The sequence below is a fragment of the Accipiter gentilis genome, chromosome 7, assembly GCF_929443795.1.
Source record: "Accipiter gentilis chromosome 7, bAccGen1.1, whole genome shotgun sequence".
NCBI classification, from domain to species: domain Eukaryota; kingdom Metazoa; phylum Chordata; class Aves; order Accipitriformes; family Accipitridae; genus Astur; species Astur gentilis.
The window spans coordinates 42,264,645-42,281,699 of record NC_064886.1 but is presented as its reverse complement, the minus strand read 5'-3'; the positions used below and the strand labels follow the sequence as shown (position 1 = coordinate 42,281,699).

The 17,055-nt window shown below is 36.6% G+C and overlaps 1 protein-coding gene across 3 annotated transcripts in view; it reads right to left on the bottom strand.

Moving 5' to 3' along the window:
• The window catches only part of BANP (BTG3 associated nuclear protein), a 154,575-nt gene that overhangs the window by 62,869 nt on the left and 74,651 nt on the right, over nt 1-17,055 (bottom strand). For 2 of the 3 annotated variants that reach the window (XM_049804224.1, XM_049804225.1), the window contains exons 9-11: nt 11,510-11,640; nt 7,634-7,696; nt 5,169-5,213 (exon numbers count right to left, since the gene is read on the bottom strand). In XM_049804224.1, coding sequence (XP_049660181.1) covers nt 5,169-5,213; nt 7,634-7,696; nt 11,510-11,640 — 239 coding nt within the window. Of the gene's footprint in view, nt 1-5,168; nt 5,214-7,633; nt 7,697-10,248; nt 10,375-11,509; nt 11,641-17,055 lie in introns of those variants that run through there. The other variant, XM_049804226.1, reaches the window with a different exon arrangement.

Below are 17,055 nucleotides of genomic sequence, written 5' to 3'. Positions count from 1 at the left end.
GAATGGTCGAAGATGGTACTTTCCTCTGTTTTGGATAATATGTTATTATTGAAGTTGTTAATATTGATAGAAACTGCAGTATCTGTTCCAAAGGCTTAAAGGCAATTAAAATGCATATTCAGAAAACATATTAAACAGTTTCCCTATAAAACAACATCTGCAAAATGGATAAAAGCGAGCAGAAGCCCGAGTTAATATGTCAACACATTTTTTGTTTGTATAACTGAAAATCATGCTCCAGTTGTGGATTAAATCTGACCTTAAAAAAGCGTGGTGCCCTCACTGAAAAGCAAGGTGTGAATATCTCAATAATGATCAGGGAGGTAAACAGAGATACAAAAACCAGATGTTAGAAGAGTTGGTTTAAGACTGTCCCATAGGTTTGTAAATAGTTTCCTCTACAAACCAACCTACTTTCATTTTAGTTTGCTCCAGTCACAGAAAACATTCACTGCATATTATGTGGGATTACTAGAATAGGGTTTTTTTCCCCCTGAACATTTGGAAGCATTTCTCCCCCTTTTCCATTCCTGTAAGATTTAACAGCTTGCCCTTTACTTCAGACTACAGCAGAGTACAGAAATCGGACAGATGTTTCAAACATAGGTGATGAGGTCATATCTCCTTCTGAGCTGTATTACAGGGTGTACCATGTGTATTGAAAACAGATCTGAACGAGACATCAGATTCATACTCCTCCTGAGGACATTAAAGACAAACTCTCACTGATCTATTTCTCATACACGTCTATATTCTAACCTTTCAGACCCAACAGCAGCTAGCTGCTACTTCGCAGCACTGAAGTCTGCTATATCTCTTCTCCATCACTACAGCAATTTTCCAAGCGTATCTTTTCTGATCACGGATTCGTGTACTCTCATACGATCATTACACATATGAGGATGCTTTTCGAAAGCTCACTGGGTGAGCTACCTCCACAGCCCGGTATCTGAACTCCCCTAGACCTCAGAGCTGCCATAAAGCTCATAGCAGCAAGGTCGGAGTAAAAGTTCAGAAAAAGATAATGCAATCACCGCTCCATACAAATACCTCATTAAGCAGCAGAAAAATGTGTTATTAATGTGATCCCCTCTCTCTCTACGTATATGTAACTCAACAGTTACGGATGGGTCCCAGCACACCACTTTGATTACAAATTTATGTGGAAGAGACTGTGTCTACAACTATATAAGATGCCAAGTTTGGGGTTTTTTTGAAAAATGTAATGTAGCAGAAGCAATTCTGCATGTTTATTTCATACGCACACAGTAAGACGACTGATACTACAGAAGCAATTTACACTGACTAGCTTTTTTTCAGCTAAAACTATCATACATGCTGTTTGTTCTGGATTCTCCAGCTGCTTCTAACTTACCTATAGATACTGATACTAAGTGAATTAATGGTGCTACTCTTATTAATTTTTCATTCATTGAGCAGAACAAATTGTCAGCTCTCCAGGAATACATATGATCATACTTTAGATTTTAAAGTGCATTAACTTTTTAATTTAAGAACTAAGGCTATTAGTTGAAGACCATTTGCCTGGTGTCATTTTAATTAATTTCTAAATTGGAGAAACTGGCTGTGAGGGTGTACGAAATGGAGTGTCTAAAATGCAGACTCAAGGAATGGCAAACTACTGAAATTCTCTTGTTCTCGCTCTTTACACCGCATATATATTTCTGAACACTGGCACTACATCAGCTTGTGCAAGACACACACTGAACACCTCCTGGGATGCAGAACACTGAAGCTCAAAGGAAGAAAAGGATGGAGTTAGGGAGAAAGGAGAGCAGGTAATCCGAGGAAAGAGAGAAACAAGTTAGAAAACTTCTGGTAATTCAAAAGTATAAAATGCAAAGTCCAAAAAGATTCCCACTGGTCCAAGGCTTCAAGTGTTAGTTAATATGAAGTCTAATTATTTTTGCGGTTTGGTATTTTTATTAAACGTGCACTGAAATATGAAACTTTCAGCTAATAGAACACATGTGTAGGTAGACAGCATTCTTTTTGGCATGATTTCATTAGTTCCACGAACAATGGTGCCAGAAAAACAAGATCTAAATTCAGTGCAACTACCAGGACAGACAATTCAAGAGGAGGGAAAAAAGTTAAAATAAACAACTGGCAGCATTCTGCAGAGAAGCTAGTATTTATTACTGGTATTACAAAGCTTAAAACATACGTATCACCTTGGAAATTTTACTGATAAAATACTCATAAGTAGTAGACTTATGCCATTTTATGCTTTAGTTCATATGAAGCCAACAACTTTATGCATTGCAGTCCCAGCTTCTTGTAAACCTTTTACTCGTGATTCAGAGCGAAAGCCTGCATCAGGTGGCAGCACTAAACCTCACCTGAATAGAGAGAATACCTGACATCTGTTAAGTGTACAATAAGATGTGGAAAACAGCAGCATGAGATGAATTTTCAAAGGGAATATTTAGTAGGCAAGCTAAGATCTAGTATCTACTACCATTAGTAAGTATATATTAGCCAGCTAAAAATATTCAGTAACAGAAATGCCACATCATTCACTTTCCTTATCAATATTCTTCAGTGTCCCTTGGCAGCCAGCATTAGAGTTCAAAACATGGAAGAAAAAGCCACTCTCCTGAAAAGTAATGGACAGGTGGGAAAACTACAGAAGTCTCTTTGATCACAGGTCATGTACAGATGATTGCAAGCTACTGGATTGTTATGACTTATATTACCACTGAACCATATCATATGACAGGTTTTTGTGCTCTTATCCCACTACAAGTGCCAAGGAAAATGTATTAGTTTCAACTTCCATTCTTAAACCACAAACGCAGTTTAGTTTAAATCATTTTCCTTTGCAATTTTTATGAGCTAATAGTACAAAAAATGGTCACTTAACACAGATCAGCTGATGAGAAGAAGCCAGTGGAGCCACAGACCTCCCCTCTACCCCCTCGCATAACACACACGGAGCTGTTGCAAGAAATCATGTGAGTGCTACTCATCCGCTTGAGTGCAAAACAGGCCCACATGGCTTAAACTGCTGATGAAGGTTTCAGTATCTAACACAGAATGGAGATAAAAATCCCCTAAATATTTGCTTGCTCCTATTTTTTGGTCCACTGGAAAAAAGTTAAGCAGCAAATACTTTCAGAGGAGCTTCGGGGTTCCTGTGAATTTGCACAGATAGCCGCTGAAGTGTGACAATGCCTGGCTGTTGATGCTCAAGAGACAACAGTTACTCTTTTGTACCAAAATGCAGCTGAATGCATGAAGAAAAAAAAAAAAACCAGCACTTCACCGTTTGTGTTCAAGGAAAGTTTAAAAGCAGGGCCCAGAGTTAAAAACTCCAAAATTGGATGCTAAACTGATTTCCTACATAGACATGTACAGACACAACCACTTAGGCAGAAACAAGATTATCCCAAACCTGATATATGATGTAATAGTACAGATGCATTTATATGGATAAGCTGATGTTAATTTCAACAACAACAAAGATTAAATCATGCTTTTCTTCCCCATCTTGTGTGTGCTCTCACACACTTCAACAAACATATATCACATATCCACATATATGCACAGACATATGTATGCACACATTTACAAACACATACTTTTAGAATACCTTTCTTCCAGTGTAGCCTTATTCTGCATGTACTAATGCAACTGCTCAGAAGATCAGCAAGACTCCACCTACGGGCACTTAGAGTTTCGAAGTTTTTTACTACTCCACAGAGTTTACGTTTTTTTACTCTGTGACTATTTTAACATGAGACACGGCTGAATGCTACTGTTGTATGAAAGGACTCACCTCTCCCTGCCTAACATGGGGGGGTCAGGAAAATACAGTCATACAAGCATTTCCCTTAAAAACAGCATGAACTCACAACAATGTTTTAAACTACATTCTTTGGTTCTGTTTAAGAAAGAGAGAAGCAATTTGTAGAATACTTGTAATGAGTACATATTTAAAGGGGAAAAATAATGGGACTGGGCTATAATAAAAAACAAACAAACAAAACAAAACAAAACACAAAACCAAACTAACTTAGTCTACATGCCACTCTCAGAGAGACATAACACAACCCAACATCAGTCTTTTAAGAAGATGCAGTTTGGACAGCAGCATTTCACAAAGAAGGAAAAAAAGAACAGCAAGTACTACAACAAAGGTTCTGACACGTCTCCAAAAAAATCACCTTTCCTAATCTCACTTCTGCAGAAGTATTTCTGATTAAAGTCTCAGTAAAGGACACTTAAAATCTGTGGGGGGTTTATTTTTGTTATTTAAATACAAGTTAGATTGCTTCCCCACACAAATACTGTATGTGGTCAAAAGTTCAGAGTACTGGTAGTTTCTCAAGGCCTTTGTATTCAAGCACCTTCAGGATGTGAGCCTTTTCAATTCAGGGCAGCATTCAAGTTCTAGCCATATGTCTCAACTTATTAATATTCAACAGGAACAAAAAAATTCATAACACATTTATTCAAGTGGCCTGGCTAGAAAGCTTCTTACAGGAATATTTTTGTGCTGTGGATATTTCTATATAGCTCAACATTTAGTAAAGTGTGTCTGAGATCAAATGTTAGCAATTTTGCTGACACCTGACATAGAAATTCTGCTAATTTAATCACTTATTGACTCATCACTCAAAGCAAAAGCTTCTTTTTCTTACCTCATGTATGCATAAGCACCTAATAAAGCCATCTTATCAAAAAGAACAAAAGCAGATGTGAAAGATCTGTTTCTCCCAAGACAGCCATATAATGAAAAAATAGCTGCTTAAACCTCAGCAATAAATGTTCTTAGGTTTGCACGGACTGCAGTCCACATCTGGCCATAGTGACAGTTGATAACAGAAAAGAACATATTGCACACAATGTAATCAATCCAGTTAGTAAATGTAAAAGCGAAGAGGCCAAAGACAAGAAAGTATAAAACACAAGGATAAAGTATGTTGCACAAGTAATGAAATAAGCTTAGTCAAATTCTTTCAGTCCGCAGACAAAATACTTAGCTTATGTTTTATCATTTTGCAAGTTGTTTATTTAAACAGAAAAACCAGAACAGATTTCACTCTTTAAAACAGCCACTAATAATGTGAGATCATTCCAATTGCAACATTAATTTTAAAGACCAAAGTAAAATACTGCTTAAAACTCAGTTGTGTTCCTACCTGCCCGTCTTGACCCACGTGAACTTGATGTATCTGCAGGTTTCCCTGTAAAATAGGAGCATTGACAATAAACACTACTTTGGAATTTAAAAAGTTGCTCTGTCCTGAAAAAGGCCTCTTTCTCATCTCATTATTAAACAACTTCAATATTAAGGAAATGTATTAATTTAGGAAATTCTGCTGAGGGTTATTTTGGCAATCCAGCTACAATTCAATGGTCAGCACTTTAACCACAGAGGATAAAAAGACTAAAAAGCAAGAAGGTTTTTCAGCACCAGCATGTTTTGCTTTTTGAAAGTTACTCTAGAATGTACAGTATTTTATGCAAAGTTTGTTTGTATTGCTTTTGAGGTAAGATTTTTGTTTTTCCTTATTTATATAAAACCGCAAATTTAAGTCAAACCCTTACTAAACTAGAATTAGAGTGTAACACTTTTAAATGTATGAGTGCTATTTACTATTTGTTGTTATAATGTTACTGCCTGTGCTAACACATTTTTTTTATTTTATCAAAATTCAATTCCAAAGACAAACATAGTTCTATTACAGGAATTACATCTATTACAAAAAAAATCTCAATAATGTAAACTATTTTAAAGGAAACTGTACCTACAGAGTCTGAAAAGGAAAGCAGTATCTTTACAAAATGAAACTTTTATTCATATGCTCAAAGGTGTCTTTTCAAAAGTACACTTAGATTAAGAAAAAACAGCTTCCCAAACACAGAGACTTGCAGTGAAATAGCACATTTCTTTGAGGGAAAAACTACCAATTCTTTGATTTGCGTGTTTTCTGCATTTTCTTTTACTGGCAGCACTTCCCTTTATTTGAAGTTGTGTACATTGTAATAAATTTAAAACCAGATGTTTTCATCTGTCCCGGACAAATGCAGTCCTTAAAAGTCTTACATACGGGAACTTCAGATGAAGCCAATGGACACCGGGGCGTGCTTGAACCTCAGGATCAATTACAACTAGCATGTGCTGAATCATAATTTTTCCAGTGGCTCTTTACCCAAGAACCGCTTCAGTTTTATTGTCACACACTATGCATTCCTTTAGACCCAGACCATTTTGATCCTTTCTTATTTCTCTTTAGTTCTGACAAGCTCTTCAAAGGAGACTGCCTTTAATGATAATATTTATATAATATTTATGATAATATTTATTCTACAATAACTCCCTGTGTTAACAGTAGTTCTCCACACCAAAAGTGGTTTTATGAGATGTGATTTAGGGTACTTTGGAAATGGATTAAACTAACTCACAGGCAGATATGCTTAATGTTGAGTAAAAAAAAACTCTACAGGGAAATCATACAGATTAAAATTGTAGTCTGCATTTATGTTTAACCTCTATTTTGCTATTGCTTATTCATGTAAATAAACTAAATGCACGAGAAATCTAACAACAGTCTTAGCAGTCAGAAGCCTCTATACATTCTTAAATAACAAAAGCATTCTCTCGCAGGTAAATTCAGCTGGCTTTAACAGCTGTTTTGCCTGAGGGGGGGGGCGTGGGGGGGGAAGTCAAAAATGAAGGGTTCAGTACTGGATTTATCCATATCCATTTCCATTCTAATGTACTATTTTTATGGAAAAAAATTACAAAGTGTAAATACTGCAGTGCCAGATTACTTGATCAGTAACGAAGGTAAGTTCGCTTCATTCTGCAATATATCATAGAATGGTTTGGGCTGGAAGGGAGCTTAAAGATCACCTAGTTCCAACCCCCTGCCATGGGCAGGGACACCTTCCACTAGACCAGGTTGCTCAAAGCCCAGTCCAACCTGGCCTTGAACACTTCCAGGGACAGGGCATCCACACTTCTCTGGGCAACCTGTTCCACTGCCTCACCACCCTCACAGTAAAGAATTTTTTCCTAGTACCTAATCTAAACCTACCCTCTTTCAGTTTAAATCCATTACCCCTCGTCCTCATATCTTTACTAGATGGCATCTGGAGGTTTCTCCAACTCCTGTTCAACAGTTCCCACAATTAAAGACACTGAGTATTCTGAACACGTTTACTTCATAAACCTAACTAAAATAATTTCCTTACTCAATGGCAGTGCAAGCACCTAAGCTGGTTTCCTATAATACTCTGTAAGTACTAAATTTCCAGCAAAGACCATCAGCCATATACAACAATCATTAGTGTAACACACACACAGAGCTGTCTTGGCTGGTCGAGGGGGGGGGGGGGGAACCAAACAAAAAAAAACAAAAAACCCCAAACAAACAAACAAAAACCAAAATAAACCCCAAACAAAAAAAAACACCAAACCAACCAAACAAAAAGAAATGGCCATAAAGCACATTTCATCCCAGCTCCACGACATGCTCTCACTTCTATCCCCGCTGGTCTCCGTAGTGTACTGTAACAGATCTCAGAGGTATGGTTTTAGAATCATGGCCCTAAGTTCTGATCAACGCCTGCTCCACGGGCACCCAGACTTTTGACTTACCTCACTGTCCTGCGTGATTTGGACTTGCTCGCCTTGAGGAACCTGGGCTATGTGGAGATGGCCCTGTGGGATCCGCAACAAAAGAAAACACCAAGGAGCATCAGAAGAAAATCATAACTAGAGGAAGAAGCTATTACCTTGGATTCAATACAGCTTAACATATGGAAGCAAAATGCTTATTCAATGAAAACCATCAAAGATAACTTTAAAAAAAAAAATAAAGTGCAACCTTACTTCCCCATCTTTTTATGCAAAGTATAAGCAGAGTGACTTTGAAGAAAGAATGGATCATTTTCACATAACAGGAAGGAAAATAGGCATCATAATAAATAACATTTATGTAGTGCATTTTTGTATAGACAAAGTATCTGCATTTTTGACTGATACACAAAGCATGGGACTAACTTGCTTTGGTAGATGAGCAATGTGCCTGAAACATTAATCCCATTTAAAGACCTTGGAAACTCAGTTCTTAAAACTGATACACCAAGACTAACTACTCACTGCGAGTGAGGTTTTAAAAGGTATCTCTAAGTATCCACGTATCTTTGTACATTCACATAGTTATGGAGAAGTACAGTACCATGCTAAAGACTATCTCTCAAGCTGCTATAAATTGGCACGAAGTCAATAATTTGAATGCAGTTACACTGCTTTATGTTAGTGGAGAATCTGCCCTAACAGTTTTAATAATGTTAATACTTTGTATTGCTGACCATACCCGCTACTTCAGAATAGTATCAAGCCTACCATTTGATCAAAACATGGATAAGAGAGTGGACGGAATTCCTTGTGCATCCTGACTAGCCCAGCAAAGTCTTTGCTACTGTGATTTACCTGAAGGGAGATTGGATTCTAAATAACCTGCTTCAAGGTTTATAAGGCTTTGTGTTCATTTTAATATGCCTGCATGAGACAGAGATTAAAGATAATTATTTGGAATTCTGTCAAAGGCTCTTCTTATTTTATAACACAAGAACAATTGCATGTGATTTTCAAAGAAACACAGATCCCTCTATTTCAAACAGTTTCATTTCCTTTGGAAGGAAACTGTCTATTTATAGGGAGAAAAAACATACTGAAAGTATCACTCTGACAATGGGGACTGTATATAAAATTAGAGCACAGCCCAGTCCATGTTGAGATTAGAATCACTTTCCCTCCTTAACATCAAGCTCTCAGGGCTCCCAGGAAAAAGCATTGAACATTTAAAAGATCCATTTATAGCGTTTTCAAATATAAGCAATCCTTTCTGACTAAAGGGAGGGGGGAGAAGGTGACATTTTTCACCTTTGTATTATGCAGCATTCCAAAAAAGAACTGCTCACTCATCTTTTGCAGATACATAGCTGGCCTTTAAGGACAGTCCTTTTAGTTTGTTCACAAATTCAACTCAATACTGATTTTTTTAAAACATATATAGTATGAATAACTACTACCTTACTAATGACTCTTAGCCTGATCTACATGTATCATTCCCTAGAACTGAAAAAGCAATATCATGTTTCAGCCTAGGACCCCTCTACGTGTTTGGTAAATTATGACAACATTTAGAGAGTGGTTGTGGGTCATAGTGGATTTTTCCCAGATTCCACAATGAATTTAAAGGATAGTTGACAGGTTCAGATCTTTTAATGAGGCAAAGTTTCATCAGTTACATCTATAAGCATAACCATTTTGTCTATTATAGCCATGTATTTCATATAATTCTCCCTTCTACATTGTCTTTCAAGACTTGAAAAATACTTTTCAGTCATCAATTAAATCTCATAAAAAGATCCATACAGCAGTTAAGAAGATATGCTCTTGAAAATATATAGGGAAACCAAGAGACAAAAAAATTCATACAACAATACTGTAAGGTTATGGCAAAAGTGAAGGCGAAATGGAATCTTTGCACCCTGTTTCTGCAGAAGGAGCATTATTTCAGTGAGGATGCTCTCAACTGACAGGAGGGAAAAAAAGTTTGCAGGTTAATTTATTGCTCTTCTCTTTAGTCCTCGTCCATGTTTGAGGATAGTAACTCAAAGCATTTAGGATCTAGTTCTGTTAAGCAATCACTCTCCAGGATTACCACCTCAACTTCTATTTAAGTCATATGGTATCCAGGTACGAAACAGGAAAGGGCAAGGCCTTTGGGAAAACAAAAGGGGTGGCCCAGACTTTCCGATCCTATCTGAATCTCACAGCTAATGGTTCCTAGCATCCCTTACAGCCATGCTCCAGCTCTTTCTTCTCTCTTACTTTATAAGCAACCTTTTTCACTTTGGAAGAATGTGCTCTCTACTGCAATTTCCCCTCCACAACTCTTACAGCTGCTCTCTGGAGGCCCTCTCAATCATTTTCATCTCAAATCCCTTCCACCACCACGCACTCCTTAAAAAATATTCTGGCTAATATTTAAGTCCTCCTTTTAAGCAATGCTTACAGCTCTGCCAGTTGTCTTCAACACTGTGCTGCACATCTTTAAATTCCCACCCCCGCCATTTCCATGACACTTTTCTCCTCTAATTCTTCTACTGGTACTGCGGTAAACCTTCACCAGGTCTTACAGACATGTCTTTTTTGATAACATTCCAAAAGCATCTGTCCTTTATAGCCTTTTTTCTTCATCATATTTCTGAGCAACTTCACCAGTTCCACACCGACCAGACTTGAGTATTCCCTGTGTTTTCATTCTTCGTGTGCAAATTATTCAGTTGGGCACATTTTCTCCTTCTCTCATGCACTGCCTCTCTTACCTGGGGAGAGAATACTATAAATATCTACCAAAGATGCTTCATTATCCTACTTCAGGCTCTTCTTTGTAATGGCGTTGAGTAAATCCTTTGCAAAAGCCAGACCACTGGGTACTACAGTTTATATTGTTGACTAATATCTCTCAAGAATACTTGTTTATTTGCCCATTTCTACCTGTTTCTTTAGCCTGGTTTCTAAGGAAAGTGGGCTTATGTGATCATCATGCAGAATGGGTACATACATGTCTGTGCACGTTTCTTTCCATTCTGTGCTTGGACATTGCCTGGCACAGTTGAGTGCTGGCCCATACTCAAACTTCTTGGTACCTTCAAAACCTGCAAAGCCTGAAGTTTTTGAAAACTAATGGCAGACAGATTTCACACATCAAATTCTCAGGTTTCTACCACAAAAGAATGAGTGTGCAGATACAGTTCACTATTTCTGAATGCCGCACATCAGAAATGCCACACAATCCATTATTTCATTATTTTCTTCTACTTTTTTGTAAAATTTGAATTTAAAACAATCCTTACAGTCAAACTGTGGCACACAGCAAGTACAGCCAGGGTGAGGTTTTTCAGAGTACACTAAAACCACATATAAAAATAATCATGGCCTAAGTTATGGTATGGGTCTCAGGCTTAAAAAATGTCAATATTTATAACTTTTACTTATATACATGTATCTAAATGAATACACATGTAAAGGATTCAGCTAACAGATGTTCAAAATGCCTGAGAAAGCAGGGGGGTTTAAATGAAAATAAACAAACAAATGCATTCTTGTTTAGAAAGTCATAGTTAGAACTACCCCTGAAGTGTAAATCATATGCTTAGTAGGTCTCCTATTATTATAATGGCAAGTGCAAGCAAACAGCCAGGTAGAGACTAATCAGTTCTATATACAATAAAGAATATGCATTTATTTGCAGCAACTGTGTGAGCAAATCCTGCATGAAGATTTTTGCTAAATTAAAAATTTTTTCATAAGCCTTCAGTGTTTACTTTCTGAAAATCATGCTTAAGAAGTGGTGATATGTCACTTTTTGAAAACAAAAAATTAAATTTCAACTGAAGCAAAGTTTGCAATAATCTAGATTGTTTAAATGGAATAATTTAGAAAAAGTTGAGTACATACTACTTGGACTTGTCCATCTTCTCCTATTTGGTGGATCTGAACCTGCTGAGCATTGGCTAGTGCATAGTGTAGTGCCTGTGGCTGGTTCTGCTGGATCTCATTAGAAGCTGAAACTGAATTCTGCGAACCCTCTGGAAAAGAGACAAAAATCCAGCTTTATTATGTGTGTGTATCTCATGCCAGTGGCCTTGCAAAAATGCATACTTAAAAACTGTGGAAAACAAACGCAGTCAGTAAGTAGGTGCAGATCATTTACACATTAATGTTCTTACGCATGTTTTTTGCTCACCTGTAGATTTGCTACAAATTCTAGAGGAGTTCCAAAGGCTGTTTTGTCTCTGAGAAAGCATATGTTTAAAAAGCATCTTTTGAATCTAGATGAAAGATTCTGCAACTGTAGAAGTCATATCACAGCAAAACCACATACATTTAAACCTAAGTAGTTCAACGCTTTCTTTCATGCACCTGTGTAGCTGAGAACTATGACTGCCACCACCACAACAAGAATACATTTGCAAACCCATCCTGTAAATTGAAGTTATCATATAAAGGATACCTCTCAATTGTTTTTCAGATCTATCATCTATAATTCATACTGACACACATGAGCCTGGAATTATATTTGTTTTTAACCTCAAAGTGGCAGGTTGATTTCTTGACTTGGATGAATTTAAACACTACCTCACACTGCAAAGCAAGGTCTTCTGAAAACAACCCCAGATAAAAGAAGGCACCTGGGTGTTATCTTTGGGTAACAGTGACAGCCACCAGAAAAAACATTGCATGATTTCAAGAGGATAACAACTTGCATTAGAAGTAGACGTATCACAGATTCATTTCCAAGTTTTTCAGCCACAGGGAAAGGATTTTTATAAATGTAAGAGGCAAAAGGCAAGTAAAAAGAACTAATTTTTTTTTTTTAGCATAAAAGCAATAAAAGCACTCAAATGCTCTTTTCTTTTTTTTTTCTTTTTTTTTTTTTGAAACATGACCTTTTTTTTATCCGTTTGGTGTCAGTGATACTGAGAGACTCATATGTCAATAATTCTGTACTGAAAGGGTAAAGTAGAATACCAGAGACTAATACTATGTATGGGTCTTCCTACAGATTAAGATACTACTAGCAGGTAAATGTATCACTAGATATCATATATGCTTTTAGGAATCAGGAAAAAAACTGGGGCTATTGATCAGTGACACTTTTGCAGCACCTGTGACAAGTTCAAGTACACACTGCGAGGAAAAACCTTAAAATGTCCTGATATCATACTAGTATCATACTAAGATTCAGCATCAGTCCTACTTTTCTTCCTTTTTTGTATTTGAGACATCTCAGAGAACGGGACTGTCATAAAAAGCTTTTAGAATAATGCTTTTGAAGAAATACTTTTTACGTACAGTATTGCTGTAAACAATTCTAACATTTTTATTTTGCTATGCCACTAAAATACATTGAAAAAAATCTGAAGCACTAAGTGTTTCACAATTTTTCTAAATTATTTATCACTCTGACAATGACACTTCTGCTACAAGGTAACATAAAACACATTAATATCTAACATGTAGTAACATTCAATACTACACGGCTTTCAAGCTGCCCAAGTACCGGAAACTATAATGAAAATATTTAAGAAAACAGTGTCACTCTACTTCCACTGTAGATCATTTCCTTACTAGATTTTATGTATTGCTTAAATAAACACTAGATAGGCCTCATCCTGCTCAGAGATGACAGACGGCTGATACACTTTGATTTTTGAAATGATGGTTTGTTTTTTTGAACCAACACAGCAGGAAGCCATGTTTCATAAAATTTTAATACCTCTACTTAATACTCTAAGATTTGTACTGAAAAGAGAATGTTAGTTTTGCAAGAATGAGCTTTATCCACTCATACAAAGATTTTAATAGAAATGTGCTTTAATAAAATCACCCATTTGTTTTGGGTTTGGGTTTTTTTTCATCCTGTCTGCAAATGTTCGTGGAAGAAGATAATTTTGAGGTTTAACTCTAAGCACGGGAACTGGAAACTAACTCAAAACCACCAAGCTAGTATTTACTTATTTGTTGAAAATTTTAGTTGCTTAACAATTCAACTAGACAGCTCTAATTATGTTAACAATCTGCAAATACGTAACTACAACCAGAACACTTAATGCAGTAACTATGCAAATCCTAACAAGTACATGTTTTTGCTGTCTATTGGGCATACCTCTTTCACACCTTTCATTTGACTAGTGGGTAACTGCAGAATTTCTTAAATATAGTCCTGTTGCTTACTGTGCAATTCCAGTATTTCCTACACTGCTGTACAATGGAAGTTTGCTGTAAAGAATTCCAGATGGGATTAACAAATCACAATTGGCAGAAAAGTCCTGTACCTAGTATAAGAAACTGCACCATCAACAATATAAAAACATGATTTATTCAAATTCTCATACTATACCATGCTTTCCATTGCCAGTGGCTTTGTCATGGTCACTGAAAGTAACAGATATTCTAGAAAGATAATTTACGCAAGCCTCTTTGTCTTCCACTTTTCTCTCATTTTCATTACTTCCATCTTAATAATATTTTATGCAATTAATTTTCTGTATTTTTTTTATTTTACAAATAGCATTTTGTTAGGATGCTAAATGGCTAAGAAAGCCCACTCTTATTCATCTTGCTTCTTATAGGCTACCACTAGTCCATTCCATTGTGATTTTGTCTCCCCATCATGTTTCCCAGTCCCCCACTATGTAATTTAACAGCTGAGTTAAAACTCAACTTCTAGTCAAACCACAGTATCCAAATACATAATCCTTCATTTAGATGTGTGCGTGTATACACACATATGCATACATACATAACTTCATACGCTCAAACATATATAGTGTAAATGTAAGTACACATACACAAATAGCAAAACTGGACTTGGGACACAAGTGAGGTAAGACATGTTTCACTTGCAGGTTTAATAACCTTCTAGCAGTACTTTTCCTGTAGCTTACCATTACACAAACTGCAACACTGTACTTCTGAGAAAACACAAAGATGTATTTATAACAAGTATTTATTTTCTGATTAAGAAAGTTATGCAATAGAGGAGTATCAAGGAAATAAGAGCTGCAGCAGATAAAAATATGTATTTCCATATATCTTATATGCACATATTGAAATATATTTTTTAACTGTAAAGTCCAAAAGCCTTTATTCGTAAACCATCTTTTGCTTCACAGATGCTAGAAATTATTCTGCTTTTCAGAGGTGGGAACAGGAGACACAGACTGAATGCAATCATACTGTACGTCTCCCGTGGTCACTTATAGATTTCAGTTTGGCTTCACTGCAACCACCACAGTTGGGTTTTCTTTCTTTTTTCTGTTGGATTTTGGTGGGTTTTGTCTTATTAGGAAGAAAGAAGAGAGAGGATTCAACAGTGTCAAAAAACAAAACATCCTTTATAAGTATTGTTTTTCCCCTCTAAATCTCTGACCAGACAAAAGTAATATTTATCCATTTTTAAACATTCCCCTTTAAAAACAAACACAAACATGAATAGCACACAGCTTGAATAGAGGATATGTCAACAGTCACAAATCACTATCATGTAAACTATCTAGCCTCACATTTACAACTTTGAAGTATTAGAGAATCCCTGGCACGGAGAAGCTATACAGCTGAACTCTTGCTTTGAAATTTTCCATTGCACTAGTTACGAAGGAGTACTCTGACGTGAACTGAACAGCTTATGTACCACTACTACTGAGCACGTTATCCGTGGCATACCCAAAGCACCTTCCACTAGATGGAATAGCTTTGGAGCCACCCACAGAACAAAAGATGCTGCACTGACCAGGTGATTAAGTGATTAAGTTGTGATAAGGGGTGGGGAGGGGCGGGGGGAAACAACTGCTGAAATATTCCTTCCTCCCAAGTTGAAATTGGACCTTTTACATTTTCCATTTGCTGCATGTGCTTATGAGTCAAAGAAAATTTAGCCTAAGTGAGACTGTCGTCTTAGACAAATGTTCAAGAGTTGGCAAAATCACCCTCACTGAAGCAGTTACTTCTGTCACATTTCTCAAAGCTTATCTTCCTCAGACATTGCTGAGCAAGATTAGATTTGTCAGACAAATGTAATTTGTAACTGTTCCAAGAATGTGTGTGTTTAATTCTCAACTAAGATCAGTTTTAAAATTCCTCACTTCAAAGGCAAAACCTTTGGCATTTTCTAATTCTTTCCTATTCTACTTCATATTTATCAGTTGAGCATCTGGCTTCTCATTTTGGAGGGAAATGTAGGAGGTACAGATTCTGTAGCAGAGGGGATTCATGCTTAGTCTCCTTATGCGGTGTTATTCAAATTTGTTTTCCTAGTGCACAGGCCTCCCAGCCTCACACTTCTGCTTACAAACTAGGATGTATTTTTCTTGCTTCCTTGATGTGTAGTCCTAGCAAGGAAAGGTTAATGGCCAGATGTAGCAAAGCAGTCCTCAAAAACAAAAGTAGGAAAACACCATTACTGAACAATTAATAGAAATAAAACTGTATACTGTAAACCATTATCTTAACCTGACTCATCCAGTTCTAAATACCTCCAATTTTGCAGTACAGCTTTGAAGATTTGACTGCATATCTGTTTTTATATGTGACAACTCAGCATAGGCTGAGCACTTCAGCCTAAATCTATGTATAAATCCCAAAGTCATAGAACTAATTAAAAATTCCAACATGGAAAACTGTGATAACAGCTTTAACAATCTTAAGAGAAATTAAAAGAAAGGGAGAAGGCACTCTTCAATTAATCCTCCTCCCAAAAACCTCATTTCCTACTGCCTTCCCTCCACAGACTGCTAACATTTTTAAAAAGAATATCTAGCTAAATTATCATGGCAGCCATACGTACAACTCTTGTCAAGAAAAAAAAAAAAAAGGAGAAAAACACACATTAAGGACCAAAGTGTTGGCTCCAAGAAGAGCAGAGGAAACCACTGCAATTAATAGCCCAATTCCAACAAAAGGCAACAGCTTCAAACAGAAGAGCCAGATAAAATAAGGAAATTAACTTCTGCCTAAATATAACAGTCTGCCACAACAACTTTATGCAACCCATAAATCTTATGGCTACTGTAAAGCTGCATAGTCAATTAAATTTAGAACAATCTCAATATCTTTGGGGTGAAGGACAGAGAAGTGATACTCATTCATATTTTCCTACCAGGTTCCTCAGACATGTTTTTGTCTTTAGATCAGTTCCTCTTGAGCTCTTAACACTTAAACACTATCACAGAATTACAACGCCTAAAACTTGAAAGGCTACGCAAGAACTATGGGCTCAGCCTCCTGCATTTCTAGGTCATTTGCGCAGCTAATTTTTCCATATGATAAACAGAGCAGAGGGGAAATCTGTTATAATTTTTAACTGCACGACTCAAATCAAAGCCATGTGCTACATAAACTTTTATACACAACAAGTAGAAAAAGCCTAAAAGTTTTGACATGTCAAACAAGTACATAAGACTGCAGCTCAAGAATAGCAATCCTCTTTAGACGTAAATAAT